The sequence below is a fragment of the Trichechus manatus genome, unplaced genomic scaffold (genome assembly GCF_000243295.1).
Source record: "Trichechus manatus latirostris isolate Lorelei unplaced genomic scaffold, TriManLat1.0 scaffold00016, whole genome shotgun sequence".
Classification (NCBI taxonomy): Eukaryota; Metazoa; Chordata; class Mammalia; order Sirenia; family Trichechidae; genus Trichechus; species Trichechus manatus.
Window position 1 is genome coordinate 15980041 of NW_004443952.1, and position 27982 is coordinate 16008022.

General features: G+C 39.2%; 1 protein-coding gene across 2 annotated transcripts in view; it reads right to left on the minus strand.

Annotated features, from left to right (window-relative positions):
- SLC44A1 (solute carrier family 44 member 1) overlaps positions 1–27976 on the minus strand; it is a 147417-nt gene extending 119441 nt beyond the window's left edge. For both annotated transcript variants that reach the window (XM_012554372.2, XM_023727431.1), the window contains exon 1: positions 27890–27976. In XM_012554372.2, the coding sequence (XP_012409826.2) occupies positions 27890–27922 (33 nt within the window). In that variant the 5' untranslated portion in view covers positions 27923–27976. The remainder of the gene's footprint in view (positions 1–27889) is intronic.
- Between the last annotated feature and the right edge of the window lie 6 nt (positions 27977–27982).

A 27982-nucleotide genomic window follows, 5' to 3' on the forward strand; every position in this document is an offset into this window, starting at 1 on the left:
TGATGCTAGTGATAATATATGTACAATACATTGCACTATATATAACAAAGTAAACATTTTATAAATAGTTAAGTGTTACTGTTATTTAATTCAACAGTGAAAACTTGTTTCATGCCCAGAACAATAGGGCTTCATTTCTATGCTTTAAATAGAGTTCCATATTTCTATAGGTAGATGACATGTAACAGGTAACAATGCCCAGGATAGTGTATCATTAAGTGCTAAGAGTTCAGAGAAGGGATTAGTGTGGACTAAAGAGGAAAACTTTTTGAAAGGAGGGAATATGAGAACACAACTGGGATACAGGGAGAAATTTTCTAAAGCAAGAAGATCATATGTAAAAGCAATGAGGCAGGAGTGAAGATGCTTATTCGAAAGAGTCAGTATGCCTCCAGTACGATTCTTCCTGAGCAATAAAGACCAGACGGGTAAATTCAGGGGAGAATTCAGGGAGAACTTTTAATCTAATACTGATATGAAAGGTAATATTGCTAAACAGGATAAAAGTGGGAAAGAAGCATCATTGCTTAAAGGAAAACTAGGTAAAATGGGAATGAGTGATTTATCTAATGAATGAATGAAAAAGTTTACTATAATAAGGAATTTTGTTCTGTTGTAGATAGGATCACTATGAGTCAGAAACGACTTAACAGCATCTAACAACAACATAATAAGGATAAGCAAAATCGTACTGACAGATTTATCCTTTATTGTTTTTTTACCTTTTATTCACTATTTTTCTCTCTAACATCAATGCCAGTACTTCTACTCTGTCTTTTAGCACTGTGAAACACATTTGTATGTGTAGAGAAATAACTTAGAGAACTATCATAGTTATTAGCATGTGACTGTGTGGATATGGATAAAGAGCAGAACACAAGAGGGCTGAGGGTTCCTCACAACTTAAAAATGTTGTTGATCTCTAAACAGCATCAGAGCCAGAAAAAGTAGTTTAGTATTAATATTACTAAGAATAAAAAATTAGACACATACTGTTGAGAAAAAAACAAAAACAATTTTAGAGCAATGCCAAGCAGGCTAATGAACTACGATACTGACACGTACGATGGTATGAGCTATCGCTGCCCTCTGACTGCAGGTAAAGAGTCAGACAATGTACGCAGAACATAACAGTTTCTGGTAATGGACTCTTGTCTTCAAGACTCCTATTGCTTGAATGAAATTCATTCAGTTGCAATTTTACACAGATCATCCACTATAAAATGGTGTAAGAGCCTAGCATCCTGAGTTTATATATGGATTTTCGAGTCAGTGGGCACCTGTTGAATCAGAACTGGAAAAACAAAAAAAAAGGAAGCACATAGCTGGCAAGGATTAATAAATGCAAAATGCAACTCGTCTCCTTTGAAGAAATCGCTCCATAGTAACTATGTTGACAATAAGGACTAACACAGCCCCCTCTAATTCATCAACACTATATGTCCTAGAAATAAACTGTGGTAACTGTTACACTACTCAAAATTATTCATCAACAGCAATAGTTAATGCTAATGGAGAATATCCTTTTAAGGACTACAATGTTGCTGTTAAAATTACTGGACAGAAATTTTAAAATTAAATATGTTGAACTAAATTATCTTTTAAAAATAACATTTGTTTTTCTTTTCATTACCTATTTTAATACATATGTCACAAGAGATGCCAGAGGCTTTGAATTTGCTTGTATCCCTTAACAGTGGGGAAAGCCCATATTCAGAATGTGTACTGGCCAAAGCTGCACACAATGTGTTGTTTTCAACTGGCCAGTAGGCCATTCACCAACCTTAAATGGAATTTGGGATACAGTACCTAAAAAACCGGAAAGGAAATAACATAAGGCCTGTGTTCTAATCCCAGCTCATTTGTTTACTAAATAACTTCAGACCTTTAGGCTCTATGAATTGGTTTTCTCCTCTGTAATAGATTAGTTATACCTAACACATAAGGTTGTCCTTAATGGTAGCTCCAGACTTTCTTCACCGAGGGACACAAGAGGCAGCTCTGGTTGGCAAAGTGTGCATGAGATGCCTCTGCACAACACTGCAATGAAGACTATGAAAATACTAGTTGTCTTATCAAAGAATGGGGCCCTGATGGAGGTAATTAAGGAGGTTAAATATCTCCCAGGCCCCCCTGTGGTGCCAACATTGCTTGCTGTGGTCATCATATATTATAAATGGAAAAAGTGATGTGAGAGATACAAAGTTCATGTAAAAATGAATATCCATAGTACAGATTCATACAAGGTATGCAATAAAAATTATGTATCTACTTCTTTAGATTGATTCAGTGGAAAAAGCCTGGACTTCGAGATTCTTGGGAAAATAAGATCTTCTTATCAGAATTCAATTCATCTCAGCATCGAACACCTGTAAGCTGCTAATGTAAGCTACTAATATGTGGTGCTGTTGAAGAAAGAAAAAAAAAAAGTCTCTCACTTTCTACTAACAGAATATAAAATAGAACAAAATTCCTACATTAGTAGTATGATATACTATGTAACCAGAGTACAGAATATCCATAAGCCTGAACCTAGCATTTAAGGTCACAATTAACCTTTCTAGTCAGATCCCACAGTACAGATAAACACACACTCCAGTTATCCCAAACTACTTCTGCCAAACACATTATGCATGCTACGCTTCTATGCTTTAGTTCGTCCCATTCTTGTAGGCTGGAGTTCCTTTACTTACGTCTTACTGAAGTTTTTATTCATTCCTTGAGGCAAAGTTCCATTACTTTTCTTCACAAAGCCTTTCCCATATGCAGTTTAAATGAAGGGAGGTGATTTAAAGAAAGAAAAAATGATACCATGGAACATATATGAAGAAGGAAATGAATGAAAAATCTGCTCCAGAGAAGCCATAAGACAAATATGAGACTAAGAACTTGTCCGAACCTTCTGGAATATCACCATTCCAATGCTACACAGAAAATTAATAAGCTTTAAAAGGTCCAACAGGAGGAATCCAAGAGGTGAGAGAAAACCTGTCACAATTATGGGATAACAAGAAAATCAGCAGCAGAAATCTGTCTAGGAATTATGAAACCAAAGGACTAAGACCCACAGTTGGTCTTTTCATCTATTATTCCATCAGGAATAAGAATCATGTGGAAAGTTAACTACTGGTTACACAGATGGTATCAAAGAATAGAATTTAGTTTTTTGTACAAATTTTAAGATGTTGCAAAGATTAGCACTTAACTCGAGCAGAGGGAGCCTCACTGAGTGTGGGCTTTTGCCCAGAAATTGGTCTATCTCATTAGAAGGACTTTGAACTAAAAATGGAGGGGTAGAAAGAAACAATGTAAACTGATACTATAATGCATCATTCATTCAACAAGCATTGACTAACCTTCTCCTATGTGCCATGCACTGTTCCAACACTGGGGATAAAGCACTGAGTAAAACAGATAAGTCCTGTGCTTATGGAGCAGAAAGTCAATAAAAATCCATAAACGCAGTCATCCTTTGGTATCCATGGGGGATTGATGCCAGGACCCCCACGGATACCAAAATCTAAAATGGTGTAGTATTTGCATATAACCTACACACATCCTCCCGTATACTTTAAATCATCTTTAAATTACTTAAGATACCTAATATAATGTAAATGCTATGGAAATAGTTGTTTCATCACAATTAAAGACTTGTTCTGGAAGGCTGCCTCTGAGTTTCTGGAGCTCTTCTGGGAACACTGATGCTGCCTGGGCATCAGCAGATGCAAATTCTCCCATGATCTTGAAGTTCTTGAGGCTATAGTGCTTTACAGAGCTAGTCCACCATCCCTTACCAGCCTTAAACTCCTTCCTCTCGCTCTGCCCAATCCCCTCACACTTAGCCTTTGAGGGATTGCTCTGTCTACTTAATTGTTTTTTAGGAGCCATTTTTTCACAGAAACAAAGAGTGCACACAACACAAGTAGCAAAGGAACGAGACACGAGGTGAAAAAATGCTCAAACAACAAGTGCTGGAGAGAGACTGAGGATCTGTGAAATGGTGGGAGGCTACAGCAAGGTATGCCTACACATCACTTCATTCACATGAGTTGAGCATAATGCTTGGCGTGCAGCAAATTCAAGTTTTGCTTTTTTCTTCCGAGTATTTTCCAATCACGGTTGAATCTGCAGATGCAGACCCCACAAACACAGAAGGCTGTCTGTAATTTCAAGTGGTGATCAGAGCCTAATGAAAGATAGAGCCAAGTAAAGAAAAAGAAAATGACACAGAGATAGCAGGGCTATTTTAGAACTGAGAGGGCAAGCCTGACAGATCTGAGGGTAGAGCCAAGCAGAGAGAAGAGGAAGGCCTTGAAACAGGAAGGGTCTCAACACGTTTGAGAACTGAGAACACAGCGATAATAAATGAGAAGAGTGGTAAGAGGAGAGATGAAGATAGGCGGAGCCAGATTAAGGCAGAGAGGAAACCTGGATGTTATATTTAAGTGTGACAGAAATCATTGGGAGGCTTTCAACTCAGAGGAGATGGGATCTGAGTTACCTTTTTGATCACTCAGGCCCAGTGTGAAGAAAGGGCTGGAGGTGGCTGCAGGCACCTAATCAAGAGACAATGATGACTTAGACTAGAGTTGTGGCAGTAAGGTTGGTACACATTGATATATAAAGAAAGAATGGAAGCAGTCTCAGGAGAAAATTTTGGGGAAAAGGGTAATATCACATACATGACCTCCAATGTCAATATAATATGAGCAGAAGATGGGTAACACAAAACTTCACTGTTACCACTTCTTTAATTCTTTCCTCCCCATTGGATAGTAAGCACCAGGGGAGCAGGAGCTACCTTCTTCATGCTATATGCCTGGTGCCCACCACTATATTTTGAACATTAGCAAGTACTCTGTAAAGATTTTTTTCAATAAATCTTGACACTTCAACCCAAGTATGCAAGTACAACCTTACAAGTATCACCGAAATTTAGTTGGGTAACACTCAACCCTGGTCTGTAAGCATGAAGCCCTAACAGGTGAATAGGTGAGGGAATTCAGAAACAACCTCCAGATGTTTCAAATAAACAAGCTTTCTCAACTATTTATTGAGTGTCTTCCACATGGTAGACTAGCGCAGTATTCTGGGAACACTACCATTCCTATCTACTAGGTAAAAGAGTTCACACTTTGGTGGTCCAGACAAGTTTGGTGCCCAAGCACCAAAGGGACTTGCAAAAATGAGACTGCTGAGCAGCTGTCAGTAATCTTTGAGTAATGAGGAGTAAAGGAGTAATGAGAAGTGCAATATGTCAGCATTCCCTTTTAAAAAGGGGAAGAAAGTGAATGCCACCAACTTTACAATCAAGCTTATCTTCAACTCTGGGTAAAATTCTATAACAGAATATCAAAGGGAGGGTTTGTGGACACTTAAAAAAGGAAGAGATGAACAGTAGAGCCATCACGTGAACCTGAGTAGACCATTCCTGGCTAATGTCATGTCCTTTCTTGATCTCAAGAGTTAGGAGAATGGGAGACTGGGAAGCACATGGTATAGCTGAATTTTATTAAAATTTTTGATCCCATCTCCAATAATAACTCTGAGGATAAGATGGGGAAATAGGGACTAAAGTAAGGGTCAAGTATATCTGAAATTACTAGAATGCTCTTGAAAAAAAAGCTCATTATGGATCTGTAACTACCTAAAAACCTGTTGCCGTCGAATCGATTCCGACTCATAGCGACCCTATAGGACAAAGAACTGCCCCATAGAGTTTCCAAGGAGCACCTGGTGGTTTCGAACTGCCAACCTTTTGGTTAGCAGCTGTAGCACTTAACCACTATGCCATCAGGGTTTCCATGACTACTTAAAGAGGTCCTAAAAGGAAATGAAAAACAATTTTATCAATAAACTATATGAAGACATAAATGGCTTGTTGACCAAATTATCAAATAATAGAAAACTGAAAGAAAAAGTAAATACTTCACTAAACTCCACTAAAATGACAGTAAAGGTATTTAAAATATTTGGAAACTAGAAAGCAGATGAAAGAGAGATAAATGACTTAAGAAAGACAAGAACAGAAGATGTTAAAAAAAATACTTTTGAAGAGAACAATAAACCTAGGAAATTAAGAAATCATAGCCAACGATCAAAACACAAAAGAAATACTGAAAGATAAAGTAAGGAAGTCCACCAGGATACGGAGTGAAAACAAAAGTTCAAAAGTAAAAAATGAGAAAATTAAAGAGCAACAACAACCAAAAAAAAAAACAGATGAGTAGGAATCAAAGAAATAATTCAGGAAAAATTTCTCTCAATTGCAAACACCAATCTCCAGACTGAAAGAGCCCACACAGTACCCAGCATAACAAAGGAAAACAAATCCACACAGATACATCCCTGTAAAACGTCAGAGCATGGATTACAAGGAAGATCCCAAAAGGTTCCAGAGAGAATAAAACAAGTTTAATACAAATGATCAAGAATCAGAATGACAGCAGACTTCAATAGCCACCCTAGAAGCTATAAGGCAAACAGAAAAACATATTTAAAATTCTGAAGGATAATAATTTCCAACCTAGAATTACACATCCAGCCAAATATTAAATATGCTTGAGGGAAGAATAAAAACATGCAAGGTATCAAAAACTGTACCTCCCATGTACTCGTTCTCAGGAAGCTACTGAAGGAAGTGCTCTACCAAATCAAGGCAGTAAACCAAGAAAAAAGAAAATGAATTAATAATAATAATACAAAGCATCTATGAGAGGTCAAAGAAGACTAATGGAGAACAAACATATGGAGCAACTGGAAGTCTCATACATTGCTTGCGAGAATGCAAAATGGTACAGCCACTTTGGAAAACAATTTGATGGTTTCTTATAAACAGTCACTTAACCTATGACCCAGTAATTCCACTCTTAAGTAGTTACCCAAGAGAAATGAAAACTTATGTTCACACAAAAACCTGCATGTGAATGCTTACAGCAGCTTTATTAATAATCACTACAAACTGGAAACAACACAAATGCTCTTCAACTCATCAACAGACAAACTATGATATATTCATACAATGGAATACTACTTAGCATAAAAAGGAACAAACTATTGACACATGCAATGACATGGATGAACCTCAAATGCATTATGCTGAGGGAAAGAAGTCAGACTCAAAAAGGCCACAATACTATATAATTCTATTTATATAACATTCTGGAAAAAGCAAAACTACAAGGATGGAGAACAGATCAGTGGTTTTCAGGAGTGAGGGGAGCATGGGGAGAAGATCTGACTACAAAGGGGCAACAGGAGAGAATTTTTAGAAGAGAACAATTCTGTAGATTGCCAGTGGTGGTGGTTCTGTGACTCTATGCATCAGTCAAAGCTCATAAAACAACACAAGAAAATTAAGTTTACTGTAATTAAATTAAAAAATCAATTTTAAAAAAGCACATGAGATCCAAGTAATTGGGATCCAACTCAAGAAAGACTATAGGGATCCTCAGTATATGAGGAAGATCTTAAATTGACAGTTTTGTGGCAAGGATAAAGAGTAGCCAGCCCAGATTGGAGCTATGAAAGAGATTTCCTCAGGGAGTTGAAACTGAAAGATTATCTAAGGTATCTGAGTATACTCAGAGGAGGATCACACAATCAGGTGATTGTTTAGAGGTCAGTCAGTCATAAGCGTATAGAAAACTAAGTAAACAGCAAAACAAGACAACTATTATCTCCAAAGACAACAAAAGACTGCACAGGAATGATGAAATACCACATGATTCAGCTGTGAAGAGTAGTCATAATGTAAAGATGAACACTAATCCAACCAAAATTATATCTACAGCAGGCGGGTGAGGGAGACAGGAAGTCTGTGCATGTGGCAGCAACAAAGGATGGTGGTGGAAGAGGTCAACTTTTATCTTCTGTACAAACAAAAAACCCCAAACCTGTTGCCTCTGAGTCGATGCCAACTCATAGTGACCATATAGGTGGCAGCAGAACTGCCACATAGGGTTTCCAAGGCTATAAATCTTTACAGATTCAAACAACAGACCTTTCAGTTAGCAGCTGAGCACTTAACCACTGTGCCACTAGGTCTCCTTTTATCTTCCATGTTCTTGTTGTTAGGTGTTCTCAAGTTGGCTCGGACTCACAGCGACCCTACGTACAACAGAACTAAACACTGCTCGGTCCTACCCCATCCTCACAATCTTTATACTCGAGCCCACTGTTGCAGCCACTGTGTCAATCCATCTTGTTGAGGGTCTTCCTCTTTTTCACTGACCCTCTACTTTACCAAGTATGATATCTTTCTCCAGGGACTGGTCTCTCCTAATAACATGTCCAAAGTATGGGAGATGAAGTCTCAACATCCTTGCTTCTAAGGGGTATTCTGGCTATACTTCTTCCAAGACAGATTTGTTCATTCTTCTGGCAGCCCATGGTATGTTCGATATTCTCTGCCAACACCATAATTCAAAGGCATCAATTCTTCTTCCATCTTCCTTATTCATTGTCCACCTTTCTCATGCATATGAGATGACTGAAAATACCATGGCTTGGGTTAGGCGTCCCTTAGTCCCCAAAGTGACACCTTTGCTTTTTAACACTTTAAAGAGGTCTTTTGTAGATTTGCCCAATGCAATACGTTGTTTCCTTCCTTAATTGTTGCTTCCATGGGCACTGATTGTGGATCCAAGTAAAATGAAATCCTTGGCAACTTCAATCTTTTCTTCGTTTATCATGATGTTGCTTAATGGTCCAGTTGTGAGGATTTTTGTTTTCTTCAAACCACCAACCTTTCAGTTAGCAGCCAAGAGCTTAATCACTGCACCACCTTCTTATCTTCCATAGTGGGGCCAAAGATAACGTCAAAACTGAAGAATTATGAAGTAGCAATATAAGCATGTTAGAAATGCAGAGTGAAAAAAAACTAAGAATCATTTCAAAGATTTGAAAGTGATGGCTCTAGAGCAGCAGAAAATGGGGGGAGGTGTTTGACTCTTTTAAAATATGTGCTTGTATAGTTTTGATAAAAATTAAATTTAAATAAACCAAAGCATAAGAAAGAAGAAAAAACCAGGGACACAACAGAGGGCCCTGGTTAGAATGAGGAAAATGCAGAACAAAACTCAAATTCATAAAGAAGACCAGACTTACTGGAGCGGTAGAGACTTAGAGGAAACCCCAAGACTATCACCCTGAGATACCCTTTTAACCTGGAACTGAAGCCACTCCTGGAGGTCGCCTTTCAGTCAAATAACAGATTGGCCTTTAAAATAAACAATAACACCTGTGAGCAATGTGCTCCTTTAAACAGTAACCACACAAGACCAAATGGTAAACATTTACCTAAAAGCAAAGATAAGAAGGCAAGGGGGGGGGCAGGAAAATTGAATGGATGGAAATTGGACAGCAGGGTGGAATTAGTGAGAGTGCTGACACGTTACAGGGATTGTAACCAACTTAATGGAACAATTTGTCTATGAATTGTTGAATGAAAATCTAATCTGCTATGTAAACTTTCACCTAAAACATAATAAAATATTCAAAAAAAAAAAAAAAAAAGAGAGAGAGAGGAAAAAGAGGGGCCCAGAACAGTAAAGGATCTGGAATCATGTCATTTAGAAATGATTGTATAAATGAAGGGTTTTTAAGTTTAAAACACACAGACAAATACAACTTGGCACACTTTAAAGGCTGATTTCAGCTTTTATTCTATCTGGTTAATGGGGACAATACCGGGACCAACAATAAAGTTACATGAACATAGAGCTGAGCTGTGCAAAAACAAGACATTTCTAATAACTGTCTGTATAAGTCAGGGTTCTCTAGAGAAACAGAAGCAGTAGGACACAGATACACAAGCACAGGGAGAAAGAGAGATTTATTTTAAGGAATTGGCTCATGTGATTGTAGAGGCTGTCAAGTCCAAAATCTGTAGGTCAGAGACAGGCTGGAGATTCAGCCTTGTGCCCCAAATCCATAGGTCAGGTGATGATATGAGCAGAGGAGTTTTGGCAAGATGTCTATTTATAGTCTGGAGGCAGAATACTCTCTAGGGAAAATTCTCTTTTTGCTCTTATGGCCTTCAACTGATGAGATGAGGCCCACCCTCATAATGGAAGGTAATCTGCTTTTCTTAAGACCAACTGATTTAATCACACGTAACTACTTCATAGCAGCATTTGGACTAGTGTTTGACCAAACAGCTGGGCACTATAGCCTAGCCAAGTTGACATATAAAGTCAAACATCACAATGCCTGAAAGTTGAATTGTCTCAGGAAGCTGTGAGTTTTCTGTTGCTAGAGGTTTTTAAGCAGAGCCTAAACAAAATATACTTAATGGCCATGACAGAAAATATATTCATGGATACCTTGGTGGATTGGACTGTAGACCTTTTAAGTCCAGGCCAGGTGTGGGATTCTGTGAGAGGATACCATGTAATAATTTCCTTTGAAATTGTACCATTCTTAAGTAGGACTGGAAACACTGGTATGTGAATAAGCTTTTCTTCTACCACCACCTCCTTTTAGCTTTTTAGACTTTACATTTTAAGTCTTAAATATATTTATATTTGATTACAAATCACCTAATTTTTGGAAGCATATGAAGTATAAATACACAAAGAGTAGGAGAGAAAATGCATGTCTGAGTGGGAGAAAGCTGGAAGAGAAACAAAGGTGGTCTGATGTAGTGTTAAGAAACTAAATGAGCCATCAGGTGTCCCTGAATCTACTCTGGGCCCTGTGGTGTGGTGGCCATGAGACATTTAATAGGACACCATGGCTATCTGAGAGTCTGGGACCACGACACATGAGTTTACTGGCAGGGTGAAAGGGGAGAAGTCTGAGTACATAAGAACAGCAAAAGAGCCTACAGAGGTTAGTGGTCAACAAAAGAATACTTTTGATTTGTTCTAGTTTAAATAAAGTTTCTAGAACCTTAGCTTATATGTTGGTCATTTCAACATGAAAATAAAAATATTAAACATATTGCAGGAACCATCTCTTCTACAAGATTGCCACAAGAGTCAGTGCAACATGTCTACAGGCATCTGAAACTTTGTTATTTTCTACTCAAGAACAGAATTTTTTTTTTCCTTCTCTCAGTGTAATAAAAGACTACTGTGCCTACAGAGTCCCTGGTGGTGCAAACGGTTAACACACTCGGCTGCACACCAAGGTTGGAGGTTTGAATCCACCCAGAGGTGCCTTGGAAGAAAGGCCTGGTGATCTACTTCTAAAAAATCAGCCAATGAAAACCCTCGAGAGTACAGTTCTTCTCTGACAGACACAGGGTCGCCATGAGTCAGAATCGATTCAACAGCAACTGGATTTTTTAGTTTATCATGCCTACAGATACAATAAACCTACCTTAAAGTTTACTGAGCTCCATTCTCACCAGTTAATCATAGACACAAATTATACTTGAAAAATAATGTCTATGTTCCTCTAGGGCACTTTTGTATTTTTACCTCTTAAAAATTAGTTTAGAATAGACTAAGACGTTATGAATGCTTTATGCCCTATAAACCAGTATAACTTTTCGTTATTTAAGAAACAGAGACTCAGGTGCCCCTTTACCTCTGTGTTAAATTGTCATGTTTATGTCTGTCTCTCTTAACAGACTGCGTACTTCAAGAGGGAAAGACTCTCATTCTTTGTTCAACCCAGCACTTGCTAAGTAACACACTAGTCAATAAATATTGAATGAATCCAAAGCATGTGACTAGCCTGGAATTTTCTTTTTATTCTATCAATATTCTTGATTCTTTCACTGTTTCCTTTTTAGCACCTACTTACTGCCCTCAGAACTTCCTCACTCCTGCTCTTCAGTCAGAAGCAGGTGTCATGTCTGTGCCCTGCTGGTCACACTTTGAACAAAACATATACCATCTGTAGCTCTACTCAATTTGTTCCCAGGCAAACACTGAGAAGACGGGCCCGAAGAGCTTTCATTATGCTCATCTGCACTATGGGTCAACAAAAAGGTAGCAGAGGGAAGGGAAGAGGGGAGGGGAATAGGCAAAAGGGAAAGGAAGCCCTCATACTTACAATTCTATCTACCAGTGCAGATTACCGGGCAAACTCAGGTATTGACGAGGCCTAGAGGTCTCTCTAGGTTATGGTATGCTTTTTTTTTTCCTTTCCCGACTAGATAGTGTTAATGTCTTCAGCAAGACTTCACTATGTAAGGAACACAGGCTAGCAAGGTGAGGTTCAAAGGCCCACCAGAATTAACTGAAACTATTTTGAATAGTGGCTAGTTTTAACTTTCAGGTTCATTCCTATTTCCCTCCATTGACAGGTAATATTTATTTTAATAGTAATTTTGACAAGTATTATTAGCATCTTAAATTTTTAGTCTTCAAATATCCCTTCCCTTCTCCATTTATTCAATAAATATTTATCGAGGACCTATTATCTGATTAAAGGCATTGGTGGTTCACTAGAATTCTCACCTTCTATGTGGGAGACCTAGATTCAACTTCCAGTCAATGCACCCCATGTGCAGCCACCACCCATCTGTTAGTGGAGACTTGTATGCTGCTGTGATGCAGAAAAGGTTTCAGTGGTGATTCCAGACTAAGATGGACTAGAAGAAACACCTGTGTAATGGTTGTGTGTCAACTTGAAGATTGTGAATCAACTTGGCTGGCCCATGATTCTCAGTGTTTATATGTGATCACTCCCATGATTGAATATGCTGTGAGTAGCCAATCAGTGGAAAGGGAATTTCCCTGGGGGTGTGGCCCACATCTGAATATAAACAGATGTTCTGGCTTTTTGGTCGTTCTGGATCCTGCAGCTGCTTCCTGCTGGTCTCACCTCCAGTTCTTGGGACTCGAGCTGTCAACTTATCTGCCAAACTTGGGATTCGTCTATCTTCAGAGCCTGTGAGCAGAGCCCTGCTCTCTGACCAACGGATCTTGGGTTCGCCAGCCCCTGCAGCTACGTGAATCAGGAGAAACCCTGCAGTCTTGCCTGCCGATTTTGGAATTTGTCAACCTTCACAGCCTGTGAGCGGAAGCCCTGCTCTCCAACCTGCCGATCTTGGGCTCACCAGCTTCTGTGACTGCATGAATTGGGAGAGGCCTCTACCCTGATACATGGACTTGGGATATTCTAGCCTCTACAATTGTGTGAGCTGTTTCCTTGATATAAATCTCTCTCTATATATATTTTTATACGCTTTACTGGTTTTGCTTCTCTAGAGAACCCAGCCTAGGAAAACCTGGCCATCTACTTCCAAAAATCAGCCAGTAAAAGCCCTATGAATCACACTTGTCGAATCCATAGCCAACCATGGGGATGGCGCAGGACCATGCAGCATTTCACCTCGTTTTGCATGTGGTCATCCTGAATCGGGGCCAACTTGACGGCCGCCAACAGCAGCAACATTATTTGCTTAACCCATAAAATATCATTCTTGTCCTCAATTCTTTCTCCAACAAAAGACAGTCGCCATTTGACCTAGCAGGCCCCACCTCTGGATAGCCATCTGGAGTGTTAAGCAATAACTATAACTGCCCCTAGCATCACTATGGCAGACCCAGAAGAGAGGCAAAGAAAACTCCCAACTACAAATGGCTGGTTCCCCCTCTTGCTATTGGTACAGCTGGCTTCACCGCAGTTCAGATTCTGATGTTTCAGACTTGAATGATCCTTCTGTAAACCATATACCTTTCCCTAACTTCTTAGAGATCTCAAAACTACTAATCTGACAATGATTAACCTTAAAGATTTTTTTTAGTTAACATACTTGAGTTGCTTGAAATTTGTTTACATTATTTTGTCAATATTTTAAAGAAGAATATGTTGAAGTTTATGATGTACTCAAAGTCACTTTCAGACCTGCTGATCCAACAAGCTTCTTGTTGCTTCTTGTTTCACCAAATTCACTTTTGCTGTCACTGGGAAGAATGGAATTGAAAAAGAGTATTTCAAGCACTGTTGCTTAAACTGTGTTCTGCAGGAGAGTAGTTCCTCAAGATATAATTAAAAACAAACAAACAAAAAAAGGTTTTATGGACCAATATGTCTTCAGTGGATGGCATATGGAGCACTTAGCAGAGCACAGAGCCTGCTAAGTAGCAGATCACTGGTAATTGTTCCTTTCCCATCCAGGAGGCCCCCTGCTCCATTTGCTTGTCACTACCTCAAGAGAGTAGTCCTGAGTAACACAAACCACACTCAGCTGCTAATGGAACAGTCAGAGGTTCAAGTCCACCGAGAGGCACCTCAGAAGAAAAACCTGGTGATCTACTTCTGAAAAAAATCAGTCAGTGAAAACCCTATGGAGCACAGTTCTAACCAGTTCTAACTAGTTACTGTTCACCTCAGGAGAACCATGTGTTTCCCAGTCGATCTTGGCTCAGTGCCTCATATTATATAAGCTTTTTAAAATTTTTGACAAAACTACAATTGCTTTCAATTTTAAAATGAAGTGTCTCATTAAAGTATTATTTCCTAAATCTTCCTAACTGAAATCTGCCTCAACTACCAGTGCATATTCCAAATGTTTTTCCTAAGAGAAGCGTATGGCTAGTTTCAAAATATATTTAATATGCCAGACTTTGTTTTAAAACTTGATGTCTTTAGAATTGTCTTCCAGTTGATATTTCTAGAATTGTCATGAAAACACAAAGTCACATGCAAAATAGATTTGAAAAAACATCAGGGCCTAGCAAGCAAGGGATAAAAGTCTCTTAAATATGATGAATTTTTAAAGTGTAGTTTAGTAAGACACTCCTGCTCTTGCCCTGGTGGTGAAAACTTCTGCCTTCGTAATTTGATCATAATGTGCATGCTAATCATTTGTGCTGCGAAGTCAACTCCATTGTGGCCATTTTCTTTACCCTTTCCTTTATTGCTCTCCAGAGCCTTGCTGGTACTCACTATTAAATAACGTTAGCATCACTTACATTAACCCTTTCAGAGGCCATGGGTTTCCAGAGACTGACTAAGCATATAAGTAAATATTCCTTACTTAAAACTCAAACATCAGCTGGTTGAATGGACACAGGAAATCCAGGGTGGAAAGGAGGAGCATGCTGTCACATACGTCATAGGGAGAGCAACTAGGGTCACATAACAACGCGAGTATAAATTTTTGTATGAGAGACTAACCTGAACTGTACACTTTCACTTAAAGCACAAAAATAAAAAAAATCTCAAACATCTGAGAGCTATGGGGAAAAGACACAATTGTGGTCACATTTATTAAACATACTGCCATGAAAGATGTGTCCAGACTTAAGTTTTTACAAGAAAATGTAGGAGGGCCCAGGAAGAAATACACACAGTCACAGGCCCCTAAAGCCTGAGGTTTAGAGCCACAACTTCCACAGATTCCCCTCCTAATATTCCACTCTGACCTCTAGTTTGAGGTGTGGTGATTTAAAACCAATCCTCCCACACACACTTAGAACTAGGCCTGCTTTCAACTCCCAGTTTTAAACTACTTGGGTCACGGTGGGTAACCTTTTTGAGCCTCAGTTTCCTAACCTGTAAAATGGGGCTAACACTGGTACCCACCTCAGAACTGTAAGAAAAAGATGAGGAATGCATGTAAAGCATTTAGCCCAGAACCCACCACATAGTAAACCCCCAGTAAACAGTGCATAACACTCTTCCCTGTACTCATTCTCTAGTTGTCTGCTCTCATATTCTTGTGTTCGTCTTCCCCTCAGAGACCACCCAGTATTGTAGCATCTCTACTATGCTCATAACTTAAACCATTTCCTAAAATCCAGTTCTGGGTCTCCAGCTGCCTATGGGAAATTGCTTCATGGATGTACGAATATTGGTATCATCTCAAACTTAGCCAGTACAAAATTTAATTCATCTTCTTCTCCCCACACAGTAGCCCCATTCTCAACTCCCATGTCTATCAATTACAATACACGTCTCCCCATTATATGGCAGTCAAAACTTCTGTTTTATCCTGCCCTTCATCTCCATATCCAGATTAAGTCAGGAAAGTCTGTCCTATTTCAACTCCATAATGTCTCTTCTGTTTCCCAATTACACTGTTTAGTTTGAACTTCCTGGGTGGCCTCTCTGCCATCCATTTCTCACATTTAAGGCACACTGTCAGATTAATCCTCCTTAAACCACTCTGAAAAACCCTCCATGGCTGTCCATTTCCTTCCCATATTAATGTCTTCCCTACCCGTAACATTTCTTCTCTCTACTCTGGTCAGGTCTCCTTTCAACACTTACGTGCAGCAAGTTCTTGTCTACTTCCTTGCCTTTGCTCCTTTCTCCTGGAATGCCCTCTCTTCTCCCTGCTTTCTACTAAAATCTGTCTATCCTCCTGCTCTTTCTATTCCTTCCTCCAAGGCTGGATCAAGGGTCATTTTCAGGAAACCTAATCTCCAACTATTCCATCCCTCCTGGGTTTCCCCTTCTCTGAACTCCTCACCATGAAATTTAGCCTCTTCTTATTATTGCTGTTTATTGCACATTTAGCACTCATCTTCCTGACCCAATTTTAAATTTTTGGAAGTCAGGGTCCCTTTTCCCAAACCGAAATTCAAGATATATCCTCTGATACAGAATTTTTTTAAGGCGGTTAGGTGGGGGTGGGAGGTGGGGGAAGGGATTAATGGATAGGAAAACATCTGGAACATTTATTTTACACTAACATCGTTATTTCTGAGATACTTTCATGGGTTGTGCAGGGTTTGCTAAAACCTGTGAAGTAGGTTTTATTATTGTTCCCATTAAAAGCTGGGAAACTAGGGCACCAAAGGTTAAAGAATTTGCTCCAAATAGTCCAGCTCATGTCAGAGCTGAGATTCAATCCCAGACAGCATGACTACAGAGCCCACATTTCTACTGCTACATAATGGTGTTCAGTACTCCAGTACCCTAATAGCCCTTTAGAGCTGCAACAGAGAAAAGATTTCTTATAAGGAAGGCAGAAGGCCACTCACCAATTAATGGAGGATCACTTACTTGGGGTGGGGAAGTGAGACACATGTAATAGACTAAATTCAATTAAATTTTATATTAAGGAAAATAGTTTTACATCAAAAATATTATGTTTAAAATTAAATGCTTTTGCTAATATAAATAATGCTGCAATGGAAAGATTCTTGCATAAAGCCCTATTCTACTTCTGGATTACTACATAAAGGATGTCAATTTTTTTTGTTTTTAATAGCTTTCAATGTATGTTGTCAAACAATGTCCCAAGCAGATCATTCTAATTTATTCAGAAAATCAATAAAGTATACTAGTTTCACACCACAGGAACAATACCAACTTTTACCAAAATTACAGGTATAAAGGGGTATCTCTGTGCTTTAATTTGAGTTAATTTGATTACCAATGAGATTGAAAATATTTATACATTAGTTTACTATTATTTCCCTTTCTGTAAATTAGCTATTTACTGCAGAGATGCATTTTTTATATTGTGAGAGCTCTTTATATCATAGAGATACTGTAAATAATGATGTGAATCTTCAGTTTTATTATTTTTTTTTAAAAAACCACTAAAATTGAACAGGGAAAGAAGAAAAGGGAAGCACTCTCTTTTTTCTCTCTATTCTGGTATATTCATCAATATATTGCCCCTTAAATGCATCAGGTGGGGGTGGGAAGGAAAGGAGGCAAAAAGAAAATTCTAGAAAAAAGAATGAAAAAAGAAAAAATGAGTACCTGTTAGACAAAGAGAGATAAACAAAAATAGAGAAATCAGAAGTGAAAAGAGGCAGAAAAGGAAATTGAGAGCTAAAGAGAGGAGAGATTATACCAACCTCCAACATTCTCTTGGGGACCACTGCTGGTGGGAATACTAGTTACTTAACCATTATTCATTTGAACCTCAAATGCTCTTCTTTTTTCTGAAGCTATCCTTGACTCAAAAAAAAAAAAAAACAGGCAGTGGGAGTGGGTAAAAGAGAAAAATGGGCCTTAGCAGTAGTCAGAGCAGTATCACTAGGATAACAGCAAGATAACTGAATGACTACCAACTACGAATGATGAAAGGTTTTATAATGAAGGTATAAGCAAAATGTAAAGGTATAAGTAAAAGCAAAGATGTCACTTTCAGGACTAAGGTGCACCTAACCCAAGCCATGATATTTTCAGTCACCTCATATGCATGTGAAAGTTGGACAAAGAATAAGGAAGACCAAAGAAAAATTGACTCCTTTGAATTATGGTGTTGTTGAAGAATACTGAACATACCATGGACTGCCAAAAGAACAAACAAATCTGTCTTGGAAGAAGTACAGCCAGAATGCTCTTTAGAAGCAAGGACGGTGAGACTTCCTCTTACATACTTTGGACACGTTATCAGGAGGGACCAGTCCCTGGAGCAGGACATCATGCTTGGTAAAGCAGAGGGTCAGTGAAAACTACGAAGACCCGCAACAAGATAAGATTGACACAGTGGCTTCAACAATGGGCTCAAACATAGCAAAGATTGTGAGGATGGTGCAGGACTGGGTAGTGTTTTACTCCGTTGTACACAGGGTTCCTCTGAGTTGCAATCAACTCGACAGTATCTCACAACAACGTAAGCAAAATGTTCGGGAAACAACATAGAAGTGTGATTTTTACAGGCAGAAGAAAATGATCAAATTACGTAGCTGACACTATTGGCTGCCTATGCAGTCATCATTGCCCACCTTCTGTCTTGCTGGCAGTCCAGATTTTGTTCCGATGTCAACCCAACCTACCCCAACTTGACTCAGGGAAATTCTGGTTAGTCTAAGCCAATTACTGGGTTCTTTCCTTCACCTTGCTAGAAGACAGTTTAGAAGAGTATGCAGCCCATCCTAATTTCTATTAAAGGGAAACTACTGCAGATTGTCAGTACGATGGTCAGAAGAGTCACAACCATCTTGGGATCATTTAAAAAAAAAAAAAATCATTGCCATCAAGTCGATTCCGACTCACAGCAACCCTATAGTAGAGCTGCCACATAGGGTTTCCAAGGCGCCTGGTGGATTCAAACTGCTGATCTTTTGGTTAGGAGACATAGTTCTTAACCACTACGCCACCAGGGTTTCATGATCTTGGGATCATGAGGGGAGTAAATGAGGAAAAGCTTCCTTCCTTAAAAATGACGAAAAAGAAACAGAAAGAACTTAAGTCCTTGTTGATACCCTCAAGCCACTGAACTAACCAACCCAAAAGCCACCCCACCTCTCAACTTACATGAGATAATAACTTTTCCTCAATGTTTTAGATATTTAGATTTAAAGATTTTATTTCTTATAGCTGAAACATTCTAAATGATTCATAATGAAAAATTTTACAAGATTATCATATTATCACAATGCTACAAAAGTAATCTCTTAATACTTTCACTATTTAAGCATCTTGAAGTAATCATTTATTTTCATTTTTTCCCACCTTCTTACTGTTTTCTTTGATATTACACAAATATATCGACACTAAACCCTTCTGTTTAACAATTTTCAGCATATCTGACAACTGAAAAATGAAAATAAAAACAGCTTCTAATAATTTCCTTATTAAATGGATATCTAAATATGTACTTGTAGGATGTAGAAAACAGCTAAAAAGAGTAAATAATTAATATTACTTTCACACACACACACAAATTCCAGCAGTTATTCAAGAAACGTCTGTTAAGTAAAACTTATACAACTGACACAAAATTAGAGAGGCATTCACCAAGGAGGTGAGAGACTGATACCTTCTCTTGAGTATATTAAAACATACTGAAAACGCAAATCTTTTAAAAAAAACTATTGAATTTGATGTAATGCATAAACTCAAAACTAGAACATTATGTTATACTATACTACAAATATATGAGAAAACAGTTGTACTAAAAGGGAAGAAATATTACTGTGCCCAAAACTTCAACCATCTTCACAGAGAAAATTCCCACAGTAGAGATAATGCCTAACTCTTTAATGACTGAAGTTTTTCACCAGCTCAAACACTTTTTATTTAAAACTCTACACATAAAATCCCATCCATTTGTGCCTGCTCTAAAAACATCAGCTCTATAAATCCAAACTGGGCCATTATTGAAAGGGACTAGTCTCTTCACATCCACCTCGACCCAGTAACTTCCACCTCTATCAGAACACTCCCTGAACACATGAGGTGTATACCTGAAATAGACAAGCTACTTAAGAGTGCTGCTGAAAATTCTGTTGAGAATCTTCTTCTAAAATATTTGTCCTTTTAAAAACATTTTTGTATTGAATTTTAAAACATCAGAGTTGCTAAAGTAGCATCCATCCACAGAAGGAAAGAGAACATTTGTTAATGCATTCATATATTTCATGGGCACCTACCACGTACCAGGTACCAGCTAAGCACAGAGAATAACTGCCATGAACAAATCAGACATGGGGTTGGTAGATGATTCTTGTAAAAGACCATAGTAAATATTTATGTTTGCAAGCCATAAGGTCTCTGTCACAACTACTCAACTCTGCCACTATAGCACCAAAGCAGCTATAGACAATATGTAAACAAATGAGCATGGCTGTGTTCCAGTAAAATTTTATGCATGGACATTGAAATTCGAATTTCACATAATTTTCATGTCTCATGAAATAATACTTTTTATTTTTTCAACCTTTTAAAAATATAAAAAGCATTCTTATCTTGCAGGTCATACGAAAACAGACAGTGGGCCAGAACTGATCCATGGGTCGTAGTTTGCCAACTCCCAGTCTAGACATTAATATTATCTGTATAATTATTTGGTTATTGCTTTAAGTGCTCAAAGGGAAAACACAGAAGGCAATGAAAGTTTAAGGAGAAGATGTGGCCTGGTCTGAAGAGTCAGGGAAGCCTTGTTCAAGAAAGTGACTTTCAGACTGAAACTTAAGGTATGAGTAGTAGCCAGCCAAAGGCCAGGGAGAATCTGAACAGAGCCTTCCAGACAAGCAAACAGCATGTGCAAAAGCCCTAAAAGAAGAAGTACGACCAGCTGAAGAATCTGAAAGACCAGTGAGGCTGGAGCAGAAAGAGTAACAAGAAGCACGGTTTGAGATGAGGCTAGAGAGACAGGGATCATCCCACCAAGGGTCTTTAGGCCAAGGTCAGGGATTTTGGTCTTTGTCTATTACAGGGTTTTAAGTAGGAGAAGGGCACAATCAGGTTCGGCTTTCTCAAAGATCACTAAGACTGCAGTATGCAGCAAGATCAGAAGGGAGCATAAGTGAATACAGGGAGATCTGTATCCAAGGGTTCTGGCCAGAGATGGCAGACGCTTGGACTAGTAAGGTGCTAGCAGTGGACAGTTTAGGGTGTAAAGGAGGCAAAATGTGGTGACTGGATATGAGAAGAGGATATGAGAAGAGTGAAAGGCACGTTCCCTACATGACTCAGGCTTCCAGCTTCCACAACCAGAAGGATATTGGTATCATTTAGTAAACCAGAACACACTGAAAAAGATGTCTATGTGTAAAAATTTTGAGTTCAATTTTAAATATGCTAAGTCTGAGTTGCATGTTTCAAACTTTTGTATTGAGTTGCCTATAAGATATTCTAGTGGAGGTGCTAAGTAATCAGCTAGATGTAAGGATCAGAGGCCATGACAGGGTTTGTTTCAATTCAGTAATTCAGTTTGGGAATTGTCAGACTGTAACTGAAACCACAGGAGGAGATGAAATTACCTAGGAAAAGGGTTCCAGTGCTGTAGTTCTTAACCTTGGCAGCACATAAGAATCACTAGGGGTAACTTTTAATAATTCCTGTGCCCAGGCTGTACCCCTGGATCAATTAAATCAGAAATTCTGGGAATGGGACCCAGACATCAGTATTTTTTAAAGTTATCCATGTGATTTCAATATGCAACCAATGTTGGGAAGATAAAAAGACCTAAGACATTGTCATGAATAGAACTGTCCCCCAAAAATGTATATAATTTGGCTAAGCTATGATTCCCAGTATTGTGTGACTGTCCACCATTTTGTGATCTGATGTGATTTTCCTATGTGTTGTAGATCCTACCCCTGTGATGTTAATCAGGCAGGATTAGAAGCAGTTATGTTCATAAGGCAAGACACAATCTGCAAGATTAGGTCATGTCTTGAGTCAATCTCTTTTGAGATATAAAAGAGAGAAGGGAGCAGAGAGGCAGGGGGACCTCATACCACCAAGAAAGCAGTGCCAGGAGAATAGCACGTCCTTTGGACCCAGGGTCCCTGTGCTGAGAAGCTTCTCAACCAGGGAAGATTGATGACAAGGACCTTCCCCCAGAGCACGCAGAGACAGAAAGCCTTCCCCTGGAGCTGGCACCCTGAATTCGGACTTCTAGACTCCTAGACTGTGAGAGAATAAACTTTTCTTTGTTAAAGCCATCCACTTGTGGTATTTCTGTTACAGCAGCACTAGATAACTAAGACATTAAGAATTAGCAGTATTATAGAAAAAAACAAGAGATTAAGATACTAGGTTTCTAGTCCTAGCTACCTCATAATGTATCTCTCTGACCTCAGACCATTTCATATCTCTACATTCTACTTTGCTCAGCAGAAAAGTAACTAGTTTATCTTTAATATTCCCTAGAGTCCAAAAAACCTGAGTCAAAGTCACAAACTGAAATGTTCAATAACTCTTTGGTAGCTGGGGTAGTTGGCAGGTAGAAAAAATGCTATTAACCAATTATCAGCACTAGAACATATTTTTATAAATAATTATCTTCCCAGGTCAACATTTTTAAATGATACAGTTGCTAACATATCAAATAGTATATGTTAAGTGAGATTATATTAATGGGGAGGAGCAATTCTGAAAAGGAGGGTGACAATGGTTGCACTACTCAAAGAATGTACTCAGTGTCACTGAATTCTACATGTAGAAACTGATGTATTGGTGTATGTTCTGCTGTGTATATTCTCAACAACAACAAAAAATAAAATAGTACCTGTTAAGCCTGGGAACAGATTTGGGCTAGTTTTGTAATATTATACTATATTGTTCCCCAGTTGGTAACTGCAGGAAATTCAACATGGTAGCATAAATTTAACTTGGAAATTCTTTAATTTAAAATCGATTGAGTGAATCTTTCCTAGAGATAAAAAGAGAGCTGCAATTTAAGATTTGGGAAGCATGGGTGTGGACATAGAAAGAGAAGCACAGGACTCGGACTCAGAAGACCTGGCTGGGGCTCAAGTTTGGGTCTATCACTTCGTAGCTCTGTGACTTCAGTCAAGTTTCCTAACCTCCAAGTCTCAATTTCCTCAACTGTAAAACAGAATTAAAATCAACTGCCCTAGCAGTTTCAGAGTTATTATAGAGATGAAAATGGCTGTAAAAAAAATAGCTATAGAAAAACTATTACCATTTCTACATTATTTTCTGGCCAATGTTAACATTAACTTTTGATTTACATACTTTGAGAAGTGGATCTTCTATGCAACAGCACAGTATACAGAAGGGAAGAAAAAAAAATCACTGTCTTCACGCCATGACTTTTTTGTTCCATTTAAAGTAAGTCTACTTTGCAGGTCATATTTTAATGGAACAACTTAGTCTCCATTGACAGCTTCCACTACACTCTCCAAATTTCATTTCTACCATCTGAATTTAAATTCCACAAAGCAGATGTAGACTACAGTATTACTAAAATTCTGTTAAGGCACAATTAACATACTCAAATGTTAACTAGATTTTTTCTTCTTCACTCCCAAGACAAGATATGAGAGTTAGAAAAGACAGTGAAATATATAGCTCTCAAATTGAAGACCATGGGACAAGTCAATAGACAAGTACATTTCTCCTAAAGTCAGGCAGACAAGGGGCATTTTGTTCAGCCAGAAATATTCTCCTCCACCCCTCTCACAATTTCTAAGGTTAGAACTGAAGGACACAGAATTTCAGAGCACTCACAAAATCTCCTGGCCTCTAGAGCACTGCTGTGAGAAATAATGATCTAGCCATTAAGGACAAAGACTTACGGCAATTTGCTAAGTAATCTTTCAAAAGCCTCCTTCATTCAAACTGGCCTGTCAATAGGAAAGAACATTTAATAAGTCTGAAGACTTACAAGTGAACTTTGAAGTTTAACATTACAAGAATAGAAATTATGTCAGGTTATAACAGAACAAACATTATAGAGAGAAGAGAATAAATTTTAAGAATCGTAGGAAGGATCACTATTGTAAAAAGAAATCTAAGACCATCTCACTTTTATATTCCCTTCAAAAAGATTTTTAAGGGTGAGAATGGTTCCACAACTCAAAGAATGTAATCAAATGCCACTGAATTGTACATGTAGAAATTGTTGAATTGGTGTATGTTCTGCTGTGCATATCTCAACAACAAAAATAAATTATTAAAAATGATTTATTGGTAAAGGTTATCATTTGCTGGCTTCTTTTGAGCAATTGTTAATATCAGTAAACTACTTGTAGTGGTCACTAATTAAAAAAAATAAACATAATTAAAAGTTTAAGAACCCTGACTCACTAGACACCCTAAAATTCTGTAGATGCTATACATACCTGACACAGCACAAATTATTTTGCCAATAATTACCCCTTGAAATACAAGTTAGGATACATTGTGATACTTTTCTTTGATCTAAATCCTGAAACAGGATAATTATTTTAATGGTAAATTATGACACCCAGACACTGCTAAGAAAAAGATTACAACAGATGAAATCATTTGGAAAACCAAAAACTCTTTTATGAGAGTCTACAACATAGCAAGACACTACAGGGAAAAATAAATTATATTTCAAAAGTGAATCCCTACTACAAAGAGGAAGCGTACTACATTTACATTGATAAAACCTGCCAGTGCTTTAAAGTTGCTGATGGTTCCGCAGAGAAAAACTAAGCTGAACTGCAGATTACTCAAAGGACGTTGTTTTGATGTGCTGTGTAGGTTATCGTTAGTTTCAAGACAAGCTCTTTTAAGTTGTTATAGCCACTGTTCCAACTAAAATATAAGCATTGAGAGCAGGACATCAGGAGAAAAGGAATAACCTATTCAATTTTCTAAACTGGTAGCATCACTGACAGGATAGGAAGCTATGTGGGAAAGGCAGGCAAATTTTAAGTTAAACAGTTCAAGTTTGAGGTTAGAAAAGGATACCCATTGCTGTCAAGTCAATTCTGACTCATAGAGACCCTATAGGACAGTGTCGAACTGCTCCATGGGGTTTCCAAAGAGCGGCTGGTGCATTTGAACTGTCGACCTTAGCAGCGAAGCTCTTAACCACTGCACCACCAGGGCTCTTAGAAGAGGACAGCTTGGTGAAATCAGCCCACCAGCGAGTGGAAGTGACACAGTAGTACATGGATCAGGGCTGAATTCATATTCAATGTCTCTTGCTAACGGATGTTCAAATTTGTGTGTATACTTTCCATTCAGTGAAGACTGCTGAGGAACTATTATGTACAAGATACAGTGAGGCACTGCAGTGGATACAAAGATGAGGAAAACAAAAGTAGTTCCTATGAAAAGCTTACAATCCAGTAGTAGAGATGAAACAAATGTATTCTGCCTGAAAATACAAGCAAGGCCTCTAAGAGAAGGTGAAGTGATGTGGAGGTTCAGGTCTGGAAAGGTTTGGATTTGCATCCCTATTATGTTGCAATACAACACATAGAGATACAATGTTATTTTAAAACTGGTGATGCTCCTAACAGGAGCTTTAAAACGCCAGCAGATTGGTAACATCTCATAAATAAAGAATGATGCCAAATTTTCAAAAAAGAAAAGAAAAAAATGACCAGCTCTTTGACACAAAACCTGCTCCTTAGTGCTCCACTGAACACTACAAGTCCCTACAACAAAACTTAAAGGCATGAGACAGCTGCTGATTGGTTATAGAAATCCACAGAAAAAAATGCACCCCTTGAGGGGCATGACATGCATCTTGTCTGTAGAACATGGCACGAAGGTAACAGTGGCTGAGAGAGGAGGAAAAAACCAAAGAAAATACATGTGACAGCATTCTGAAAAGTGTGATATGGAGTTAAGCAAATGCAAGATCCACTACATGCTATTAGAGGAGTTTTGGTGCAGCATCCATCCCTCCTGAATTTAATTGTTCATGCACTGAACAAGCCATCCATAAACTATCAATATTTTGCTGTCTAAAAGGCATTTTATCCCCAAAAAAGAATGTAAAGTAACCGAATTCTTAAAAGAAAGGCAATATGTTAAAAGCACCATTTTGGTGAAGATTATATTTAACTAAATATTAGATGACTGTACCCAACTAGATCTCCTTCCTTCCCAAAAAACACTTCCAACCAGTTGAAAGGTATTGTGTACTTTTAAACCTTTACATGTTAACATGAAATCCCTGGTAATTGAGTCTTCTTCAGAACACCACCACGTATAGTTTTCCCTTTCCTATTCTAACTGAATAGCTGAATAGGAAGGTTTAACTGACTAAATCCATCAGCCTACTATAATCCTAGAAGGAAAAAATGCACACTGGTGAGCAAACACACAAAAAAAAAGAACTGGACAAATAGGATGGTTACTTAATGAAACATAAACGTCCTCCATTCGTCTGCAGTTGAAGTCATTTTCTCCCTAACAGATCTCAGGTTTTCAGAACAAGCATGCAGGTTATTTAAAATTGAGTTAAATATAGTCATTTAGCAGCAGCAAAACACGTCTGGCATTATCACAGACGCTAGATCTCTGGAGGAATTTTTTTTTTCCAAACTAGCATTTTTCTTCACCAAGACCCAACGAGCATTTCTAAAAACAAGAACGCTTTTTTCTCCACCCTCCCACCCACCAAAGCAAACAAATCAGACTACAGTTAAATTCTCCACTAAGGAGAGGATGAGATTACATCCCAGGCGTTGTCAGAGCCTATTTTTCATACACCACCACCAGACAGTTTGATGCAGTATTCCTGATTGTTTTTTATCGTATTTGTAAATACACTTACTAATCCACTAAATTAGGTAATTTACAAACAGGTCCTGTCAGTTATTAGTGGCCAGCAGTCAAGTTCTATTACATTTGATCCATATACAGTTGTCTAAACATTTCCATACAGGTTAAGGGCTCAGATCGGAAAGAGAGGGAGGTTAGAGAAATTTGGATGGGGGCAGGGTAGAAGCTGGGAGAAATCTCTGCATCTCAGCCCTCAGCGACAACATTCAGCCAGGGCCCACAGAAAAACTAAATTCGGCACCTCTTCCTCCTGTTACACTGGCAACAAAGAGGGAGTTTCCGTAACGCTCCCGTCACCCACCAGGTGCCCAATCTCCTTCCCAGCCCAGTCCCGGCGCTCCCGCAGGGGCCTCCGGGTGTAATGAGGCCGCGGTGCCTAGGGTTGAGGCACAAAGGGGGGATGGGGGTGAGAGGCCAGTGGGTGGGATCTGGGTAGAGGGCTGTAGAAGGGCTCCAGGACCGCTTAAACATTTGAACCAGGACTGGGGAGGTGGGCAATAGAATATCTAATGGAGGGGAAACTGGAATAAGGTGGGAGGAAGGTGAAGAACCCATGCTGAGGGTATACCTCCTAGGAGCATAGAAAATAGTCTGCGGGAGACCCCACGGAGGTGGGAAGAGAGGAGCAAGGCCCGGAAGACGAGGGTAGGAGGTGCCACCTGGGGCTGAGAGGAGGCGCCAGTGTTGCCTCTACCTGCGGGAGGGCGGGACGGGCCGCTCAGGTGTGACTGGAAGGAGGGGGCCAAGTCGAGAAGGGGCGCGGGGAGAGCCGAGGGTGTACAGGCGACCAAGTCGAGAAGGGGCGCGGGGAGAGCCGAGGGTGCACAGGGGGCCAAACAGAGGCGCCTGCAAGTCGGCCGCCGAGGGAACGAGCGCAGGGGTATCTGTCGGACGCAGGGGAGGAGGCGGGGGTGGGAATGTAGCAGTCTTTGGAGCGCACTGTGGGCAGAAGGGAGGATCAGGGACAGAAAGGGGCTTGGGGCGGTGGGCGCCCGCGGCGCGAAGCTGGGTAGGCATCCAGGAGGGCGGCCGGGAGGTGGGGGCCCCTCACCTGCGCGGCGGAGGCGGAGCTGCAGCAGCCCATGGCGGGGCCGAAGGAGCCCGGAGGCGGCGCCGGGCGCGCAGCTACGCCCCGGAGCCCCTC